At 40.0% G+C, this 21,569-nt stretch overlaps 1 protein-coding gene across 1 annotated transcript in view; it reads left to right on the forward strand.

Annotated features, from left to right (window-relative positions):
• Positions 1-2,323: 2,323 nt before the first annotated feature.
• LOC112399912 (cytochrome P450 3A29-like) overlaps positions 2,324-21,569 on the forward strand; it is a 33,138-nt gene continuing 13,892 nt past the window's right edge. The window contains exons 1-8 of the mRNA XM_024745345.1: positions 2,324-2,444; positions 4,866-4,959; positions 6,844-6,896; positions 9,251-9,350; positions 12,447-12,560; positions 12,822-12,910; positions 14,237-14,385; positions 20,222-20,349. Coding sequence (XP_024601113.1) covers positions 2,374-2,444; positions 4,866-4,959; positions 6,844-6,896; positions 9,251-9,350; positions 12,447-12,560; positions 12,822-12,910; positions 14,237-14,385; positions 20,222-20,349 — 798 coding nt within the window. The 5' untranslated portion in view covers positions 2,324-2,373. The remainder of the gene's footprint in view (positions 2,445-4,865; positions 4,960-6,843; positions 6,897-9,250; positions 9,351-12,446; positions 12,561-12,821; positions 12,911-14,236; positions 14,386-20,221; positions 20,350-21,569) is intronic.

Here is a 21,569-nt window from a genome sequence, read left to right on the forward strand (position 1 = left end):
ACATAGTGACCCTCATCGTGAAACAGCAAACGTTGAATACTGGCATTTCAGTGCAGAAGACTTGCCAGTCTATCTTCATGTTAGCTTACACGTGACATGTTGTGATCAATAGCTGTTGAGAAGCCACCTGCAGTCCCTGAGCCTCAGTTTCTGTATCTATAAACTGGGGATTGTATCATGACCCTACTTAAGAGCGCCCAGAGAAGGTACCGAAAGAGGGCAGAAACGCATAAGAATTTGTGGGACTTTCTATGCTACTTTTCCTCAGGATCATCTTCCAGCTTCCCAGGCCTGTCCTTTGTTGGTACTCAAGCTTGTATCCACTTCTCTCCTTCATGACCTCTCTGTAGGCTCCATTATCCTAGAGGTTCCAGAGGTATGCTACATACTAACCTTGGTTGTGTGTCTCACTCCCTCCTCTGGGAAGCTGCTCTCAAGGTAGGGGACTGTATGGGCTTCTAGCCCCCAGCCCAGCGCAATACCTGCACCTGACATTCACCCACTTGGCCTTGAATCAACGCGTGGATGAACAGATATATTCAGGCATTGTATTTCCAGTGGCAGCTATGGATTTTAACAGGTGCCTCCTGGAGAAAGTCTGAACCCAAAGTTGACAAGCTATGATGGTAGAAATTTCATGTTGCATGACAAGGTCCCAAGGAAATAAAAAAGGCAGGTGACATAGTTGGGACTTACTATAATTTACCAATGAGACCTCCACCCACTCAGGCCAGTGTTGGGCAACTCTGGGGACTTTCAGGCCAGAGGGATGGAATGTATTGGCAAGAGGTGAGTATCGCTTGCTCCAGAAGGACTGAAAATGAGAAGGATAAAGGGAGAAGGAAGTGCACAAACACAGCTTAAACGTCCTGTGTTCCTATTGAGTTTAAGAACTTTTGAGGTTTTGTTTTTCATATAATTCACAGTTTCTCAGTCAAGGAGCTGCAGCATTTTGGGCAGAGGGAAGACAGTGAACCAGTGTAAATTTCAGACCCTCAGTCCTCTAATTTCTCCCATGGGGAATGGGGCGGAGGCCCACAGATGCCACTGACTTCTACTACAGACCTCCTCCTTAGTAACACCTTGCTACCCCTTAAATATTTTCCATCTAGTCAATGATAAGGAAGCATCTGCTCTGACTGCCCCCCTCCCCCCACTTTGCCCCATAGAAAAACCTCATGTTTTCTTTATGGAGTCTTGTTTGCTGTATGTGCCACATCACTGGTGGATAAGGAGGTTGGAGGTCCACTTGGTCACTGGGCTGCTCTCTCCGCTTCAGTCCCTTCACCCTCATTGATTTTGCACTTGTGGCCTTTCCGGAGAGAGGGGGTCATTCTTTCGTTAAGAATCTGTGTAACTGCTGTCCACTGAAGGACCCTCTGAGGGGCGGGACAGGAGGACTGAATGGATACCCCTTGGTGCAGCCGTCACCGTATGATCCATGTCTTGTCTCTCCTTTGGGGGCCCTCTTGTCAACAGAACCCTGATGGATCATCCTGAACGTGCAGTGATGGTGGCCAAGGCACAGCCAGGCCCTCTTGTTGTATTAACGATACAGAAAGATGATGCGGTCACCAAATAGCCACAGGAAACAGACACACAGGGGCCCAGAGTTCTCACTACTACCAACTCAAGTCCACCAACCTTTCTGATGTCCATGCTGCAGAAAGCATTCTGCAAGGTACCAGGGGCATAAGGGTGACTAATACTCAGACTGTAGCCCAAACTCTCAATCTCTTAAGGGAAATAGGTGTGGAAACCAACAATGGTTCTGGAGGATTTGAAGGATGAGTAGGTGCCTTATGGGGAAACCAGGATATCTAGGCAGAGGAAACTGCATGGTAAAGATTAGTAGACCTAGCACGTCTGAAGGATTTCAAGTTTTGGAGTTCAGGCAGTTACAGAGAAAAGGGCAGTTTAGAGGATATTTGTGGCTAGTGGTTTTATTTGAGTTTCTGTAACCTTTGAAATTACTGATAACACTGATTGAGTTGTTATTGAATGGCCACAGAATATGAAGTCAAGGGAGGTCAAACTGGACTGTCCTTGATGCCAACTATCAAGGCAGGGAGGGCTCATGCAGGTGGAGCACAGGTAGCCCTTCTATTGGCTGCAGCTCCAGCTCTACCGCCTTCCCAGGACATAAACATTTCAGCCTCAATGAATCATCCCTGAGTGTGAAAGGAAGCAGGCAGGCAAAGGGTAACACACGCAGCTGAGAAGAAACTCAAGAGGAGAGAATCACCGAGGAGAGTGGCCATGGACCTGATCCCGAGCTTTTCCGTGGAAACCTGGGTTCTCCTGGCTACCAGCCTAAGTAACACACGCAGCTGAGAAGAAACTCAGAGGAGAGAATCACCAAGGAGAGTGGCCATGGACCTGATCCCGAGCTTTTCCGTGGAAACCTGGGTTCTCCTGGCTACCAGCCTGGTACTCCTCTATCTGTGAGTATCTGTGATTCTGATCTCCTCTGTAACCTTGGACTTGGGGTGCTCATCAGGTCCCACTTTCCCTTTACTGTTTTGAGGATCAGTTAGTGGAGGGAAAGTTGCTTAAGCTGTGGGTGCTACAAACACCAAAGGGGTTATTATCGATCTTAACCCAGTTCTGTTGAATGAGTAATCAACAAACACCCCCCCTACCACCACCCCGCCAAGTTTTTATCTTCTGTAGCTGGGAGGGTTTAGTGACGTTGCTTGCTCCTGGGGATGATTGACTGCCAGTTTCCATGGACCCAGACTAATCAACCAGAATCCACCAGGGGAAGATTTAAAACAACTGGTCCCTGCGCAGTGGGGTGCTGTCCCCTTCCCAAGCTCTGGGGATCCTGGAGACGTGAAGTAACTTGGGATTTGTCTCATCTTCACCTTCTGGGTTCAGTATCTGCTGCAAGAGCCGTGTAGAAGGATTGGCCCCTGTGTCACTCAGGGGGTTCCTGCTTCCTTCCCTCCCTCCCCAGATGTCATTTACACAGGGCACCTTGTCACCCAGGGGCTGGAAATTGATTGCCCTTCACTTCATATCAGCTCTTCCCCCTTTCCTGTGTCCCTCCTATGGCAGCCTCTTCCAAGGCTCAATTCCCCCACCCTGTACTATGCAGAACCATCTACCCCCAAATGAGAAATCTTTAGAGGAGAGGACACTTGGCAGAAACCTTGAAATTATATTCATTTCTTTCAGCTTTTCCTCTCGTCTCTGAGAGCTTTAGCATCAGCATAGAAATCTGAGAGTTCACGTAACACGTTGAAAGTTCAGAAAGGGAAATTGATTTGCCCTGGTTGTGAAGGTGAAGGAAGAAACTGGGGTTGGAATAGCCCAAGTCACTCCCATTTTGGAAGTTGGTGCTCACACCTCCAACTTCTCTGGAGGAAGGATCTAAACACCCAGCTGGGCTTGGCCAAAGTGCCTCTGCTGCCTCTTCAAGCACAGTTCCTTTTAGGCAATTTTTGGGTTTATTTTATCACATAAGATTTGATGGATTTGTACAGAATATTTGGAACCTGTAAGACCTTAAAAACTAAGCTTCAAAGAAGAAAAAAGTCTTAAACATTCTGGAACATTTTATGGTTATTCATTCTGTGTTGCACAATGCCTCTTTTGCTGTCTTCAGGGAGGTACCTGAAGTTTGCAAGGCCCACTTTTAGCTAAAAGGGCTTGCAGAGCATGTTGAAGCATTTCTACATAGCACACTTTCAGCCATACCTTTCTAATTTGCCCCTACAGAGTTAGTTTTGACGGCCTAGCAACTTCATCACTAAAACCATTGCCAGCAACCTCTTCCCCTCAACCTCTCTTTTCCTCCACTCTGTCAATTCTCAGAAACACCAGACTGAGAAGACCTGCAAGATTTCAAGCCCCCCATTTGCGGGATTCCACACAGAACACGTGAAGATGAGTTTCACGTACACCAGCTGTAGGAAGCACCAGCCTTAATGGCTTTTTGAGGTAGTTGGCGCACAGAGGCAGTAAACAAACTAATCTGTGATAGAGGATCTTGAAAATAATGAGTGTACCTGGTACTGTGTTTAGCAGGTGAGTATCACAGGTTGGAGGACCAGACACCATTTGAGAAAGAACGGTCTGGAAATGGATCCTCTAGTCGTTGGTTCACTTATACAGTTATATTCAGGGAACATATGGTCAGTCACCCTTCTCTGTAGGGCAAATCAAGCAAATTGCCTGACAACAGAGACTTGAGTGTAGCTGAAAGGTGCTCACATTTCTATGATGCCAATGGAAGCCTTGAACACAGTTTGTATTTTATAGAAATTAGGACACTGTTATTCTCTAAGGCTTGATTATGAAGTTGGACTTAAGAAGAATTAAATCCTAAAATGGGGTCAGGATACAGAGGGAAAGAAAAGCATAAAAATCTCCATGCAAATTGTAAGAACAATGTCACAGTAGGCTCTCAATAACTGTTGTTTTGCAGACGAAGTTAAGCAAAATCTCATTATTGGAACAGAAAAAGAAATTTTCCCTTTCTACCTAGAATGAGAATCTCCAAATCATCTAAGAGTCAAGTTACCAAATAAATATGAGTGAATTCCCTGGAAGAATTCCAGCCTGAACCTCTCAGGACCACTCCAATTAGAAACATTTATAAAGTATTCACTCTAAGATTGGAACTGTGAAGACTTAAGCTGACTTTGGCTAATCATCATTACCTTTAATGGGTCTCGTATTGGTGGTGGGCAAGGAGATGATGAGTAAATGTAATGATTGCTTTTGGAGCTGCTGGTATTTTTTATTGCCTACATGCTATCTCCTTAGGTTGACTGTTCCAGTTCTGAGTCAGTGACTGGCCAGCTCCAGCACCACTATTCCACAATTCCTGTGACCTGGTTTCCTCTTTCACTTTACAGATATGGGACTTATTCACATGGACTTTTTAAGAAGCTGGGGATTCCTGGGCCGAGACCTCTGCCTTATTTTGGAAATATTCTGTCCTACCGAAAGGTGTGTGTTGTTTGAGCTCCAGCTTTGCTTCTTATGGTGGCAAATCTCAGCTGAATAATATAGTAAAACTGCCCCTCCTCAGGAGGAAGTTCTGAGGTTTCACACTTTCCAGAAATATCACGGGCCCCACCCAGCACATGGCCAATTTTACAACACACCTCTGTTTTTAGCTGTTAGGAGCCTCAGGTTTTGCGGCTTCAGACAGCCCAGCTCTCTAGCTGATTCAGCACAGGACTTGATTTTCCACCCGGTGAGTATTGTGGAGAGGATTTTCTTTCTGCCAGGTGCAGATTCCCAGGAAGGCACCATCCCCTTAGTATTAGGAGAAAAGCATGAAGAGGGTGCCTGGTCGTGGCTTATTAAGCTGCCTACACTACAGTCAGGCTTTCCTGTTGGTAGCATAAGCTCTGGGTAGCATTTTTTTCTTCCTCCTGGATTGCTTGGTAACTTCAGTTTCTAACGCAGCCTGAGTATTCAATGTCGGGTAATTTGCACCTACTTGAATTATCTCAAGAACTACTAATGCCTGCAGTTATTTCTGTGGCTCTACTCCATTTTTGCTATAACCCTGACATCTTCTGTGTTTCGAGGGGTGGAGCAAGAGCTTTTTGCTTTACTTCTGTGCCTCCAAAGAAAGCACGTTATGGATGCATCTGAGCAGTGAGTAGGTGTAACGGAGACAGGATGGTGGTTGTCTAGTTACTTCAGGTATTTAACCACTAAATAAGTTGTGGGGTTTTAAAAAAAAAAAAAAAAGGCAGAATCAACAAAAAAAAAAAAAAAAAAAAAAAAAAAAGGCAGAATCACATATACAAAATCACTAGAAAGGATATGATTTGACAAAATTATTAAAAATTGAACTGAACTCAATAGAATGTACTAGGTGGCATATGGACTATGAATTCTGGCTGAGCCTTGATATTAATCCAGCTCTGATGCCTTGCCCAGGGCCTGGCCCCTGAAATGAAGGTCATGAGCTACGTCCATGTGTCCAGGGGGCAGAGCCTTGTGTGCAGGCTGCTCTCTGGCTCAGATTTCCTTTCCTGCAGACATAAGCCTTGTTTCTCAGATCCTGATTCTCCCAACTGAGGTCTTCATTGTCTCATTACTGCCTGTGAACTTCGTGAACTGTTTTCTCTCTGAAAAAGCAATAATTTATTTTCCACCTTTCCCGGATAAACTCCTTAGTAGATGCACTCCAAGACCCATGTTTCTGGGACCTTCATTTTCATAGGTAAACTATCAAATATCACAGCAGAAACTTAGTAACAGGAAGTTTGTTTTCCTTTAAGCAACAGAGGGAAAATTCAGGGCAAGTGTTTTAATTGGTGGTGTTGTTTGTAGTTGTGGTAACTCCCCATCTTTTCTGTGTTGAGCTGGAAAACTAGAAGGTGATCTACTTTGTCATTCATTCACTCATTTATTTTCTCACTCAACACACACCCCTTAGACTTACTTAAATCTGCTGGACTAAAAAGGTCGCTGGTGTCTTTAACTTCCTAATTCTTCTAGAAATCTAGAGAAGGCTCATGAGATAAATGAAAAGGCTGCTTAACAAGGAGATGAAAGTGTGTACAGGCCAATCTAACTTACCCTTCGCTTCAATTTTCTCATGAAAGACAAGGAGGTACTTAGTATTCACAGGCAAAGGTAAACATTTAGTATCTGTAATAGAGAAAATGCAAGAGTGATTTAAAATTCTCTGTTCCAATATCTCCTTTTTTTCCCTTCATTTCCCCTAAGAAGTCTCTGAATATGAACTTCCTTCTACCTGCCAGTGGAAAATAGTAAGCCTGATTTCATGGGTTTCAAGGTATTTTTGTCCCCAAAAGAGGTAGGGTTCAATACATTTAGTTTAATAATCTAATTTTGTTTCTCTTGCAGGGTCTTTGGGAGTTTGACAATGGATGTTTTAAAAAGTATGGGAAAATGTGGGGGTGAGTATTCTGGAAAGTTCCATCGGATAGACTTGTTATGATGTGGCGCCCCCTGTGGTATGGAAGACAATCTCAGTCCAGAGCTTCTTGAGATGAAGTCTATTGTAAAACTTTGGAGTCTTGTTCTTTCTACCAGGGATCCCAGGTGTCAGCCAGGTGTCCAGGTCTACAGTCTGAATTAGGCCTGGAGATTTGCAGGTCATCACTTTTCTCCAGACTTTGAGGCCCAGGGACTCCTAACATTGCTTTCTGTCCAGTGTCACTCTTCCCCCCTTCTCCATTTTTCTTTCCTTAGGTTGCATTTAATTGCATAAAATGCATTATTCCAGAACATTCTAATATGTGCCCATAAATGCATTTTTGACCCTTTTCCACATGATTCACTTAATTAAAAGCCAAGAATCCTTTATTTAAGTTTTGCATTTAATATGTTCTTTTGGAAAAAGAGCTGGGGGTTACAGGTAAAGAAAATAGGAAACAATTTCTGCTCAGCTTTTTACATTCTCTACAAGTATGGAGGTTTTTTTGTTATTGTTTTTCATTTTCAGCCAAGACTTTCCAATGTAATTGTATTCAGTTATTGTTTTATCTACTATTTTTCTCTGGCTTTGAAGAGATGTGGGATATATCTAACCCAGAGTGTGTCATGTGGGCTCACAGACTTTAGGAGTTTTGTAGGTTTGATGAGAGCAGCAGGAGAGGTGTAATGTAGTGACTGTTTGCCAAAAGGAAATGGGAGAAGGCTCTGCCTCTCTGTACCTCTTCATCTTCTCTGATCAAGTCCTCGGAAACCATAGGGCCCTGCTGAGTTGCCATGGCCCCAAAAGTCAATGTGATTGAGTGGACAGAGCACATAGCTGTGGATCACTACTGGACCAGCTCCAACTGCCCCTCCAACATTTAATACTTGTGAGCTCTGGATAGAGTCACTTTTTCATGGTGGATCCCAGTTCTCTCATTAGAAAATGGTTCTCATGCTTGGGTGTAAATGAGAACCACCTGGGAGAACTTGTTATAAATACAGAACTTTGACCCCACCCATCAGCATACCAAATCAATATGATCTGGGATAGGGCCAAAAATCTGAATTTTAACTGGTAATATAAGAAATACTAAGGCTGGAGTGACATCTGAATATAAAGTGTCACCCCAAACCACGATCTCTTCTCCACCCAGGTGTTTTTGAAAAAACATGATGGGAAGAAGGGAATCATCCAAGTAATATGGTCAATCAGATGGAAGAGCAGATTAAGTACCTCTTCAATCCCTTCCGTCACTGCTTCAACACTAAATGCACATGACACCCACTTAAACCCTCTGAGTTTTAGAATTTTTTGGGGGGGGAAATAATGCACTGGTTCTCATCCATTTTTATATGTGATCACAAAACCATCTGAAATTCCTGTGTGAAGTCAGAGGAATAATAGGTAACATGTAGAAAACCTTCCATTGTGTTCTAGCCATCGCAAACGATTGATAGAGGAAACAAAATGCCGGAAGACAGTGTGATTAACTTAGAGTCAACCTCATGCCAGTGGCCCATTCCCATGAACGGGCATCCTGACAGTCAGGAGATCAGGCCAAATTGGGATGTATCACATCTGAGGAGTTGGCTTTATGTGGTTAGGTGGGTCAAACATAGGCCTGCCCTGCTGCTAATGGCTGTCACCTACACGGAGCCTGAGGCCCACTTGGGACCCATGTCGAAGAATAAATATAAGTAATGAAAAGAACATATTTTAAAAATGAATTATACATGCTCCTCTGAATTTCTTTATTCTCTTTGTCCTTTTGTTTCAAATTTTTCTAACCTTGATGCTACCAAGGATATCTCCTTATTAGTTAATATAATATTTCCTTTTAAAAATTATGAACTAGAAAGCAAATTTTAGAAAGTAGAGCAGAGAAAATCTTTCATAATCCCACTCTCACTTGTGGAGTATTCCAAATCTTCTTCCATTTGCAGACACATTTTACATATTTATGATCAATGTGTCTATAAGTTTCATAGGCCTTTTTCATGCTTTTGATATATCTTCAAAAATGAGTGGGTGGACTCCTTAATTAATTAGTTTTTTCATTCTTAGACAATTTACTTGCCTTCAATTATTTACTAAGCTAACTTCCTTTTTGATAATGAAATATTTTAAACCTATAAAAGTTATAGAGAATGGCATAGGAAATAACCCATGTAAACAACACCTAGACTTAACAAATGTTCTAATGTTATTTCTAACCATGATCTCTAGGAGTAAGGATTATGTAATGTCAGGATGAGAGTCTGGACTTAAGCTGTGAGTCCAGCTGCAGAAACCAGATCATTAAATTTAATCACATCTCTGTTCCCTACACAGGTGTTATGAAGGTCGACAGCCTCTGTTGGTTGTCACAGATCCAGACATAATCAAAACAGTGCTAGTGAAAGAATGTTATTCTGTCTTCACAAACCGGAGGGTAAGCATCCATTTTTAAAGTTTAAATATTATTTATTTATTAAATATTTATTCTGTAATAATTATAAATTCACAGGATATTGTCAAAAAAGAAAAATACAGGAAGGTGCTGTGAAGGAAACCCTTCATCCTGTTTCTCCCAAAGGTTAATACCTTGCATAATTATAGTACAGTATCAAAGTAGGAAATTGACATTGATACTATCCACATAGCTTATTCAGATTTTATCAGTTTTATGTGCATTCATTTGCTGTGAGTGCGTGTGTGTTACTCTATGAAAATTTATCATAGATGTAGATTTGTGTAACTACCACCACAATCAATGTATAGAAATGTTACTTCCCCATCAATCTCCCTCTAACCATTCTTTTATAGTCACAGTGAGTAGCTTGTCATTTCCTCTTATCAGGGTCTTAGTAGAGCAATTTTTTTGGTATTTTTATAGTTTATTATTTTATCCATACTAAAACACTTCGTGAAATCACTTACTGTTTCTTTTTAACATCTTTATTGGAGTATAATTGCTTTACAATCGTATGTTAGTTTCTGCTTTATAACAAAGTGAATCAGTTATACATATACATATGTCCCCATATCTCTTCCCTCTTGCATCTCCCTCCCTCCCACTCTTCCTATCCCACTCCTCTAGGTGCTCACAAAGCACTGAGCTGATCTCCCTGTGCTATGTGGCTGCTTCCCACTAGCTATATCAAGACTCTTTTGGCTATTTGGGGTCTTTTGTGTCTCCATACAAATTAAGATTATTTTGTTCTAGTTCCATTAAAAATGCCATTGATAATTTGATAGGGATTGCATTGAATAGATTGCTTTGGGTAGTATAGTCATTTTCACAATATTGATTCTTCCAATCCAAGAACATGGTATATCTCTCCATCTGTTGGTATCATCTTTAATATATCTGATCTGATCTTTATGATTTCTTTCCTTCTACTAACTTTGGGTTTTGTTTGTTCTTCTTTCTCTAGTTCCTTTAGATGTAAGGTTAAATTGTTTATTTAAGATTTTTCTTCTTTCTTGAGGTAGGCTTGTATAGCTATAAACTTCCCTCTTAGAGCTGCTTTTGCTGCATCCCATAGGTTTTGGATCATCGTATTTTCGTTGTCATTTATCTCTGGTATTTTCTGATTTCCTCTTTGATTTCTTCAGTGAGCTCTTGGTTATTTAGTAATGTATTGTTTAGCCTCCATGTGTTTGGGATTTTTACGGTTTTTTCCCTGTGATTGATTTCTAATCTCATAGCGTTGTGGTCAGAAAAGGTACTTGATATGATTTCAATTTTCTTAAATTTATTGAGGCTTGATTTCTGACCCCAGATGTGATCTATCCTAGAGAATGTTCCATGCACACGTGAGAAGAAAGTGTAATCTGCTGTTTTTGGATGGAATGTCCTGTAAATATCAATTAAATCTATCTGGTCTGTTGTGTCATTTAAGGCTTGTGTTTCCTTATTAATTTTCTGTTTGGATGATTTGTCCATTGGTGTAAGTGAGGTGTTAAAGTCCCCCACTATTATTGTGTTACTGTCGATTTCCTCTTTTATAGCTCTTAGCAGTTGCCTTATGTATTGAGGTGCCCCTATGTTGGGTGCATATATATTTATAATTGTTATATCTTCTTCTTGGATTGATCCCTTGATCATTATGTAGTGTCTTTCCTTGTCTCTTGTAATATTCTTTATTTTAAAGTCTATTTTATCTGATATGAGTATTGCTACTCCAGCTTTCTTTTGATCTCCATTTGCATGGAATATCTTTTTCCACCCCTCACTTTCAGTCTGTATGTGTCCCTAGGTCTGAAGTGGGTCTCTTGTAGACGGCATATATATGGGTCTTGTTTGTGTATCCATTCAGCAAGTCTGTGTCTTTTGGTTGGCGCATTTAATCCATTCATGTTTAAGGTAATTATTGATATGTATGTTCCTATGACCATTTTCTTAATTGTTATGGGTTTGTTTTTGTAGGTCCTTTTCTTCTCTTGTGTTTCCCACTTAGAGAAGTTCCTGTAGCATTTGTTGTAGAGTTGGTTTGGTGGTGCTGAATTTTCTTAGCTTTTGCTTGTCTGTAAAGCTTTTGATTTCTCCATCGAATCTGAATGAGATCTTTGCCAGGTAGAGTAATCTTGGTTGTAGCTTCTTCCCTTTCATCACTAAGTATATCATGCCACTCCCTTCTGGCTTGTAGAGTTTCTGCTGAGAAATCAGCTGTTAACCTTATGGGAGTTCCCTTGTATGTTATTTGTCGTTTTTCCCTTGTTGCTTTCAATAATTTTTCTTTGTCTTTAATTTTTGCCAATTTGATTACTCTGTGTCTCAGCATGTTTCTCCTTGGGTTTATCCTGTGCGGGACTCTCTGCATTTCCTGGACTTGGGTGGCTGTTTCCTTTCCCATATTAGGGAAGTTTTCGACTTATAATCTCTTTAAATAGTTTCTTAGGTCCTTTCTCTCTCTCTTCTCCTTCTGGGAGCCCTATAATGGGAATGTTGTTGCGTTTAATGTTGTCCCAGAGGTCTCTTAGGCTGTCTTCATTTCTTTTCATTCTTTTTTCTTTATTCTGTTCCGCAGCAGTGAATTCCACCATTCTGCCTTCCAGACCACTTATCTGTTCTTCTGTGTCAGTTATTCTGCTATTGATTCCTTCTAGTGTAGTTTTCATTTCAGTTATTTTATTGTTCATCTCTGTTTGTTTGTTCTTTAATTCTTCTAGGTCTTTGTTAAACATGTCTTGCATCTTCTCGATCTTTACCTCCATTTTTTTCCCGAGGTCCTGGATCATCTTCACTATCATTATTCTGAATTCTTTTTCTGGAAGGTTGCCTATCTCCACTTCTTTTAGTTGTTTTTCTGGGGTATTATCTTGTTCCTTCATCTGGTACACAGCCCTCTGCCTTTTCATCTTGTCTATCTTTCTGTGAATGTAGTTTTTTTTCCACAGGCTGCAGGATTGTAGTTCTTCTTGCTTCTGCTTTCTGCCCTCTCCAGATAGCTATTTCTTTGGAGCTTCAAGAATAGGCTCCCAGATCTGGTCAATCACCTTGGGACAGTGCCAATAAGACTCTGTGTTTTGCTTTTGACTCTAGTCTTTTGGTCCAATGGGAATTATGAAAAATGCCGTCTCTCTGTCTGAGGATGAACAATGGAAGAGATTACGATCATTGCTGTCTCCAGCCTTCACCAGCGGAAAGCTCAAGGAGGTAAGAAAAGAAGAAGACTTTCGACTAGAAACTTAAGGAATGACTCTAGGGACAGGTAGAAAATAAGGTCATAGTCCCTTTCCAAAGAGAAGTCTGCTGATTTTGAGTTTTCTAATGATGGTCTTTTATCTTTACTTCCTAGAAGAGACAGTTTAAGATTCCTTATAAAATGCCACTTACTGCTCCATGCTTGGGAAAGCCAGGTACTTCTAGGACTTGAGTCTGCATTTAACTTCAGGTGATGTTGTACTTTGTATCTAGATGTTCCCCATCATTAGCCAGATTGGAGACGTGTTGGTGAGGAACCTGAAGAAGGAAGCAGGGAAAGGCAAGCCAATCAACATGAAAGAGTAAGTAGGGGTGAAGCTGCTGGTACCTGAGCTGCATTGAGACCCTCCAGATGCCTGCCATGGAGCCAGATTCCCACTGCTGAGTTACTGTAGTGACCGACAGAAGTAAGTGTGTGGTGGTACCACTCCAGTGGGCCACCCCAGAATGAGTGGTGGCTCGCCAAAGAAAGCAGGGCAGCGGGGAGAGAAAGGGTCTTCTCCTGTGTACATGAGCCAGGATGAACTTATCTGCTTAACTGTCACTTTGGGTATTCTGGAAGGCAAAACACGTAGTTTAGAAAGGAGAAACGCTGTGCACAGGACTGAGTGTAGAGGGTGTGGAGCGGAGGTGGGGAAGGCTCTTCGTACATATTGGCACACAGTGCACTGGGCAGGAATGTTACGGTGTGGAACTTGAAACAAATTAAATCTCTTCACAGTTCTCCTGAGGAAAATGCTAAATATTAATTCTTAACCACCATTTGTTCTTCCTTTAGCCTCAAAAGAGAGAAGGCCCTGTACAGGCTATGGGTAGAGTGATCATAGCATTTGTTGTCTAAACTGAGATTTTTTTTTTTTTTAATTCTGCTGTAACAACAGGTATAAACTGAGAATGTCCCGGGAAAACTGAGGACATAAGATCACTTAGCTATGGGATTCCCTAAGTCAAATTTGGAGTAATTTATTATTTTTTTAACTAGAAATATTTTTAGTTCTTACATTTCACAGAAATGAGTCTGCCCTCAGGTCAACCACAGACCACTGGAGTTGAGGAAGTATGGGTGTTTCAGGATCCTTAGCAGGGGTGTAAGACAGTGAGGGATGATGTTCCTGGGACCTCAGAACAGGGTGCTGCTGTTCTGTAATTCATTGAAGAGGAATCAGCTCTGAGTGCACACTCTATGGTGAGGCAAGACCCAGATCAACGTCCCCTTTCTTGACTCCCCCAGGATGTGTTAAATTTATACACTTGGTTATGCTCAGACGCAGTCCTTATACACTTATTATTGCCTGTAGTCAAAACACACTACTGTACTTTGTCTGATTATGGGTGTCTATCCCTGTATGACTGAGCTCCTTGAGTTTGTGGGGGGACGTCTAACTTGCCTTAGTGTCCCCAGCCCTCCTGGCACAGGGCCAGCTGCATCACTGGCACCTCAGACACACCTCATGTGTGAGTGATAGTAGCATAGACTCTTCCATGGACCAACAGGTGGTTCCGAAAGAGTGTGGCTCTCTACCTGCCTTGTCTGGGCATCTGATTTTACATGCACTTCTTGTTATATGTGTTGGGTAAGGAGAGTAAAGAGGTGTTGATTTTAGTTGTTCCTATCTTTCTCTACTCAGCTTCTTTGGGGCCTACAGCATGGATGTGATTACTGGCACAGCATTTGGAGTGAACATTGATTCCCTCAACAGCCCACAAGATCCCTTTGTGGAATATAGCAAGAAGATGTTAAAATTTAATCTCCTCTCTCCATTAATTTTCTCAATAAGTATGTGGACTACTTTATTCCTTTTTTTTATTCCTTTTTCTTTATTCCTTCTTCCATCCCTCCTTCTCTCCCTCCTTTCCTCCCTCTCCACCTTTCTTCCTTTATCTTTCTTTTTTTTTTTTAACTATTTATTTATTTATTTATTTTTGGCTGAATTGGGTCTTCATTGCTGCACACAGGCTTTCTCTAGTTGTGGCAAGCGGGGGCTACTCTTTGTTGTGTTGCGCTGGCTTCTCATTGTGGTGGCTTCTCTTGTTGTGGAGCATGGGCTCTAGGCGTGTGGGCTTCAGTAGTTGTAGCACATGGGCTCAGTAGCTGTGGCTCGTGGGCTCAGTAGTTGTGGCACACGGACTTAGTTGCTCCGCAGCATGTGGGATCTTCCTGGACCAGGGCTCGAACCCATGTCCCCTGCATTGGCAGGTGCATTCTTAACCACTGTGCCACCAGGGAAGCTCTATCTTTCTTTTTTAAATAATAGCTTTATTGAGATACAATTCACATGCCATATAATGCACCACTGTAAAATGTATAATTCATTGGTTTTTACATCCTACCTATCCATCAACAGATGAAATGGACAGGCAAAATATATACAACATTCAGTATACACAACTGGATATTGTATGTGCGCGTGTGTAAATATACACACACACATATATGTGTGTATATATAGGTATATATACCTATATATATATGAGAAAGCCAGGTTCTTCTAGGACTTGAGTCTCCATATATATATATATATATATATATATATATATATATATATATATATACATATACACACACACACATACACAATTGAATATTATTCACCCAGAAGAGGAAGAAAATCCTGCCATTTGCAACAAAGTGGAAGGACCTAGAGGGTATTACGTTAAGTGAAATAAGTCAAACAGAGAAAGGCAAATACTTATATGTAGAATAAAAAAAAAACTAAACTAAAAAAAGGAAGAAGAAGAAAACCAAACTCATAGAAAAACAAGATCAGATTTTTGGTTACCAGAGGTGTGGGTTGAGTGGTGAGAGAATTGGATAAAAGTGGTCAAAAGGTGTAAATATTCAGTTGTAACATAAAAAGTACTGAAAGTGTAATGTACAATGTGAGTATAGTTAACACTGCTGTATGATATATTTGTACATTACTAAGAAAGTAGATCGTAAAAGTTCTCATCACAAGGGAAGATATTTTTTTGTAACTATATGAGGTGACGAATGTTAACTAAACTTATGGGGTTAATTTCACAATATACGTATGTTAAGTCATTATGCTGTACCCAAACTAATACAGTACTGTATCTCAACTATAACTCAGTAAGGTTGAAAAAAAAAGGGTTTTAGTACATTCAAAGATATGTGCAACCATCACTCCAGTCAATTGTTGTACATTTTTGTCAACTCACAAGCCCTGTACCTAACTATAACCTCTCACTCCTCTTAGCCCTAAGCAACCACTAATCTACTTCCTACCTCTATAGATTTGCTTATTCTGGACACTTCGTATAGATGGAATCATATATGTGGGCTTTTGTGGCTGGCTTCTTTCACTTATCATGATGTTTTCAAGGGTAATCTAAATTGTAGCATATATCAGTACTTCATTTCTTTGTATGGCCAAATAATATCCCATTATATGGACATTCTGCATTTTGTTTATCCATTCATCAGTTGACAGACACTTGGGTCATTTCCAGCTTTTGGCTCTTATGAACAGTGCTGCTATACCCATTCATGTACAAGTTTTCGTTTAAATACCTGTTTTCAATTCTTTGGGTATGTAGTCAGAGGTGAATTTGCTGAGTTATATAGTAACTGTGTTTAACTTATAAGTAACTGCCAAACTGTTACCCCACAATCTTTTTTAGATAAATGTCTGTCCAAATATTTTGCCTATTTATAGTTGGATTATATTCAATACTTCTGTTGTTGAGTTGTAAGTGTTCTTTATATATTCTAGGTAAGAGTCCCTTATCAGACATGATTTGGAAAGTTTTTTTTTTCCTTTCTGTAGGTGTCTCTTCACTTTCTTGCTAGTTTGCTTTAAAGTGAAAAATTTTTTATTTTCATCATGCACAAATTCTTTATTTTCCTTTTTTTCCCTGTGCTTTTGGTGTCATGTCTAAGAATCCATTGCCAAATCTGAGGTCATGAAGATCTACCCATTCATTGGTTTTCTTCTAACAGTTGTACAGTTTTAGCTCATATGTTTAGGTCTTTGATTTATTTTGAGTTTATTTTTGTATATGGTGTAAGGTAAGGGTCTATTTCATTCGTTTGCATGCAGCTATCCAGTTATCCCAGAACCTTTTATTAAAGACTATTTTGTCTCCATTGAATGGTCTTGTAACCCTTCTCAACATGCAGTTTACCATAGACAAGTGGATTTATTTCCAGAGTCTAAATTTTATTCTATTTATCTATATGTCCATTCTTATGCCAGTATGACATTGCCTTGATTATTATAGATTTATGATAAGTTTTGAAATCAGCAGTACGAGTCCTACAACTTTATTCTTTTTTTTTCGAGATTGTTTTGGCTCTTCTGTGCCCCTGGCAATTGCATATGAATTTTAAATTCAGCTTTTCAGTTTCTACAAAGAAGCCAGCCAGAATTCTGATAGGGAATGAGTTAAATCTGTAGAGTTGCTGTCTTGACAATGTTTAGTATTCTTATACATGTACATGGGATGTTTTTCATTTACTTAGATTTTCTTTATTTCAACAGTATTGCAGTTTTCAGGGTAGATGTTTTGTACTTCTTTCGTTGACTTATTCCTAAATATTATTATTATTTATTTATTTTGTGGTACACGGGCTTCTCACTGTTGTGGCCTCTCCCGTTGTGGAGCACAGGCTCCGGACGCGCAGGCTCAGCGGCCATGGCTCACGGGCCCAGCCGCTCCACGGCATGTGGGATCTTCCTGGACCGGGGCACGAACCCGTGTCCCCTGCATTGGCAGGCGGCCTCTCAACCACTGCGCCACCAGGGAAGCCCTAAATATTCTTTTTTTATGTTATTATAAATAGAGTTATTTTCTTAATTTCACTTTTGGGTTATTTATTACAGTGTATAGAAATAGAATTGATTTTGTATATTGACCTTGTTTCCTGAAACCCTGTTGAAATTGTGTATTAGTTCTAATAGGATGTTAGTGGATTATTTAGGATTTTTTATATACAAGATCGTGTTATCTGATGGTGGAGGAGTTTTACTTCATTTTCTATACGTATACATTTTATTTCCTTTTGTTGCCTAATTACCCTGGCTAGAACCTCTAGTACAGTGTGGAGTGGAAGTGATGAGAGAGGCTTCCTAGTCTTGTTCTTTTTTTTTCTTCTTTAAATTATACATATGTATTTTATTTACACTTTGTATTTGATATATTTCATGATAAACATTTTTTTTCCATCTTAACCATTTTTTAAGTGTGCAGTTCAGCGGTATCAAATACGTTCACATCGTTGTATAAAAATCACCTCTGTCCATCCCCATAACTGTTTTCATCTTGTGAAACTGAAGCTCTATACCCATTAAACAATAACTCCCTGTTATTCCTTGCCCCCAGCCCCTGGTAACCACCAGCCTACTTTCTGTCTTTATGATTTTCGTAGTCTTGTTCTTAAACTTAGGGAAAGTTTAAGCTTAGGGGAAGCATGCAGTCTTTCATTATTAAGTATAGTGTTAGCTTAGTTTTTCATAGATGCCTTTTCTAAAGTTGAGGAAATTCCCTTCTGTTCCTGTTTGTTGAGTATTTTTATCACAAGAGAGTGTTGGGTTTTGTCACATGCTTTTTATGCATCTATTAGATGATCATGTGGTCATTGTTTTTTATTCCTTTGACACGGTTTATTATAACACTTTGTATTCCTGGGATAAACCCCACTTGGTTATGGTGCGTATCACTTTTTATATGTTGCTAGATTCAGTTTGCTAGTATTCTGTTGAGGATTTGTGCACCCATGGTATAAGGTATGTTGGTCTGTAGCTTTCTTTACTTGTGCTGGTTTGAGTGATTGATTGATTGATTGACTGATTGAAGCAAGGTATAGTGACTTTATTAGGAAAGCCAGTAGACCAGGAAGATGGTGGACTGGTGTCCCAAAGAACCATCTTATCCGATTTGCCTGGTTTTAGTACAGATTCATACAATTTGGAAGTGTTCCAACATCTTCCAATTTTTGGAAGAGTTTGTTAAAAAAAATGGTGTTAATTCTTTAAATATTTGGTAGTATTCACCATTGAAACCATCTAGACATGAGCTTTTCTTTGCCAAACTGTGGGTGGTTTCTTGATTACTAACTAAAACTTTGTACTTCTTATAGGTATATCAGATTGTCTATTTCTGTTTAAGTCAGTTTCTATAGTTCGTGTCTTTCTAAGAATCCATACATTTTATCTAAATTGTCTAATTTATTGCCATACTGTTGTTCATAGATTACTTTTTTGTATTGAAATAAAGTTAATTTACAATGTTGTGTTAGTTTCAAGTGTACAGCAAAGTGATTCAGCTATGCAGACACACACACGTATATGTATTCTTTTTTTAAAATCAATTAATTAATTTTTGGCTGCGATGGGTCTTCATTGCCACGTGTGGGCTTTCTCTAGCTGCGGCGAGTGGGGGCTACTCTTCACTGTGGTATGCGGGCTTCTCACTGTGGTGGTTTCTTTTGTTGCGGAGCACGGGCTCTAGGCGCAGGGGCTTCAGTAGTTGTGGCTCGCGGGCTCTAGAGCACAGGCTCAGTAATTGTGGCACAGGGGCTTAGTTGCTCTGAGGCATGTGAGATCTTCCCAGACCAGGGATCAAACCCGTGTCCCCTGCATTGGCAGGCAGTTTCTTAACCACTGCGCCACCAGGGAAGTCCCTGTATATGTATTCTTTTTCAGATTCTTTTCCTATAGGTTATTACAAGTTATTGAGTATATGTAGATTTCTTTATAGTCATTTTCATTTTTAAAATGTCAGTAGCAATTTCTGATGCTAAAAATTTGAGTGTTTTCTCTTATTTTCTTGGCCAATCTATCTAAAAAACCTTCTCAAAACATCAGCTTTTGTTTTCACTGATTTTCTCCATTGTTTTTTATTCTCCTGTTCATTATAGTTTCTTTACTTATCTTTACTATTTTCTACCTTCTGCTCACTTTATGTTTTGTTTGCTCTTCTCCTTTCAGTGTATTAAGGTGGAAATTTAGCTTCTTGATTTGAGATCTCTGTTCTTTTAATATCTAAACATATAGCCATAAATATCTCTCTGAACACCACTTTTGTTCCATCCCATCAGTTTTGGTATATTGTATTTTTATTCATCTAAAAGTAATTTCTGATTGCCTTTTGATATCTTCTACAACCTGTTGGGTATTTAAGTGTGTGTTATTTAATTTCCACATATTTGTGTGTTTCCCAATTTTCTTTCTGTTATTGATTTCTAATTACATTCCATTGTGGTGGAAAGACACGCACCATATTATTTCTATCATGATTATTATTTTTTAAACTGCACAATTAGTTGAAGCAACAGATTACAGTCTGGTTTATCCAAAGAGATGCTAGTCCAAGAATTAAAGGCCATGAGGTCCCAGAATGTAATCCAGTTCCTTTAGTCAATCCAAAGATGCAGAAGAGGCCACTGATCTCACTGCTGCAGTGATAGCCCCTATATGTGGACTTGGCCTTGCTCAGTCATTGGCTTCGAAGTCTGAGCAAAGGTCATAGAGGCAATGGGTCATGATTGAGTATCCTGGTGGTTTTACTTTTTTGATTGGTAGAGCAAATTATGATTGCGCCAAGTAAACTTTGCATTTTCGCTGTGCTTCCTTTTATCTTTTTCTCTACAGTATTATTTCCATTCCTCACCCCAGTCTTTGAAGTATTAAATATTACTCTGTTTCCAAAAAATTCTGTGAATTTTTTGGCGAAGTCTGTAAAAAGGATGAAAGAGAGTCGCCTCAAAGATAAACAAATGGTAAAGTCTGGTGGTGGTTACATGAGGGGGCTCACTTTTTGATAATTTATTGAGCTGTACACATATTTCTTATGCATATCTCTACATTTTTTAAATGTAGGTAGAAAACTATAGAGTTTAGAATAGGAGGACTCTAAAATTTGGGGGGAATGAATAAGGAGGAAGTTGGGGAAGGAAATAAGAGTATGAGCCAGAGAGCAATATTTAAATATAATAATAGGCATGCCAATTAGTATGTCACTGCATAAATATTATTGAGATAAGGAGTTTACCACTTTTCTTCAATAAATGGTTAAGGGATAAAAGTTACTGATTAAAAATGATTTCACTGGTATTTCACCAAATATTAGCTTGGCAAAGAATCACTTCAGTTCCAAGCTTCCTATATCACAGGTTGTCCAATGGAAGGCCCTGTCAGCCACCTGATGCAGTGTAGTCATTTTAAAAGTTGAGCTCACTCATAGTTGGAGTGGGCAGGAGTCTTCTCTGGCCAATGGAGCCACAAGTGGGTTAACCCAGCTCTGCCTTCATGAGGGCTGGAGGCCAGCACAAGTATGTCTGCAGGTCAGGGGACAGGGCTGGGTACTCAGGATGTCACTGAAGAATGTGTAGCATTCTGGAAGGGTGAAGGGCTTGAAGATGCTTCTACAAAAGCTGCCGATGAACTCTGCAAATATCAGGGGATTAATTTATGTGATCATTCATTAAGAATTAAAGTTGGAGACAAGCCTCTTAGACAGCCTCATCCACCAGAGGGCAGACAGCAGAAGCAAGAAGAACTACAATCCTGCAGCCTGTGGAACAAAAACTACATTCACAAAAAGATAGACAAGATGAAAAGACAGAGGACCGTGTACCAGATGAAGGAACAAGATATAACCCCAGAAAAACAACTAAATGAAGTGGAGATAGGCAACCTTCCAGAAAAAGAATTCAGAATAATGATAGTGAAGATGATCCAGGACCTCGGAAAAAGAATGGAGGCAAAGATCAAGAAGATGCAAGAAATGTTTAACAAAAACCTAGAAGAATTAAAGAACAAACACCTAGAAGAATTAAAGAACAAACAAACAGAGATGAACAATATCATAACTGAAATGAAAACTACACTAGAAGGAATCAATAGCAGAATAATTGAGGCAGAAGAACAGATAAGTGGTCTGGAAGACAGAATGGTGGAATTCACTGCCACGGAACAGAATAAAGAAAAAAGAATGAAA

This window comes from Neophocaena asiaeorientalis, unplaced genomic scaffold (assembly GCF_003031525.2).
Source record: "Neophocaena asiaeorientalis asiaeorientalis breed wild unplaced genomic scaffold, Neophocaena_asiaeorientalis_V1.1 scaffold461, whole genome shotgun sequence".
NCBI lineage: Eukaryota > Metazoa > Chordata > Mammalia > Artiodactyla > Phocoenidae > Neophocaena > Neophocaena asiaeorientalis.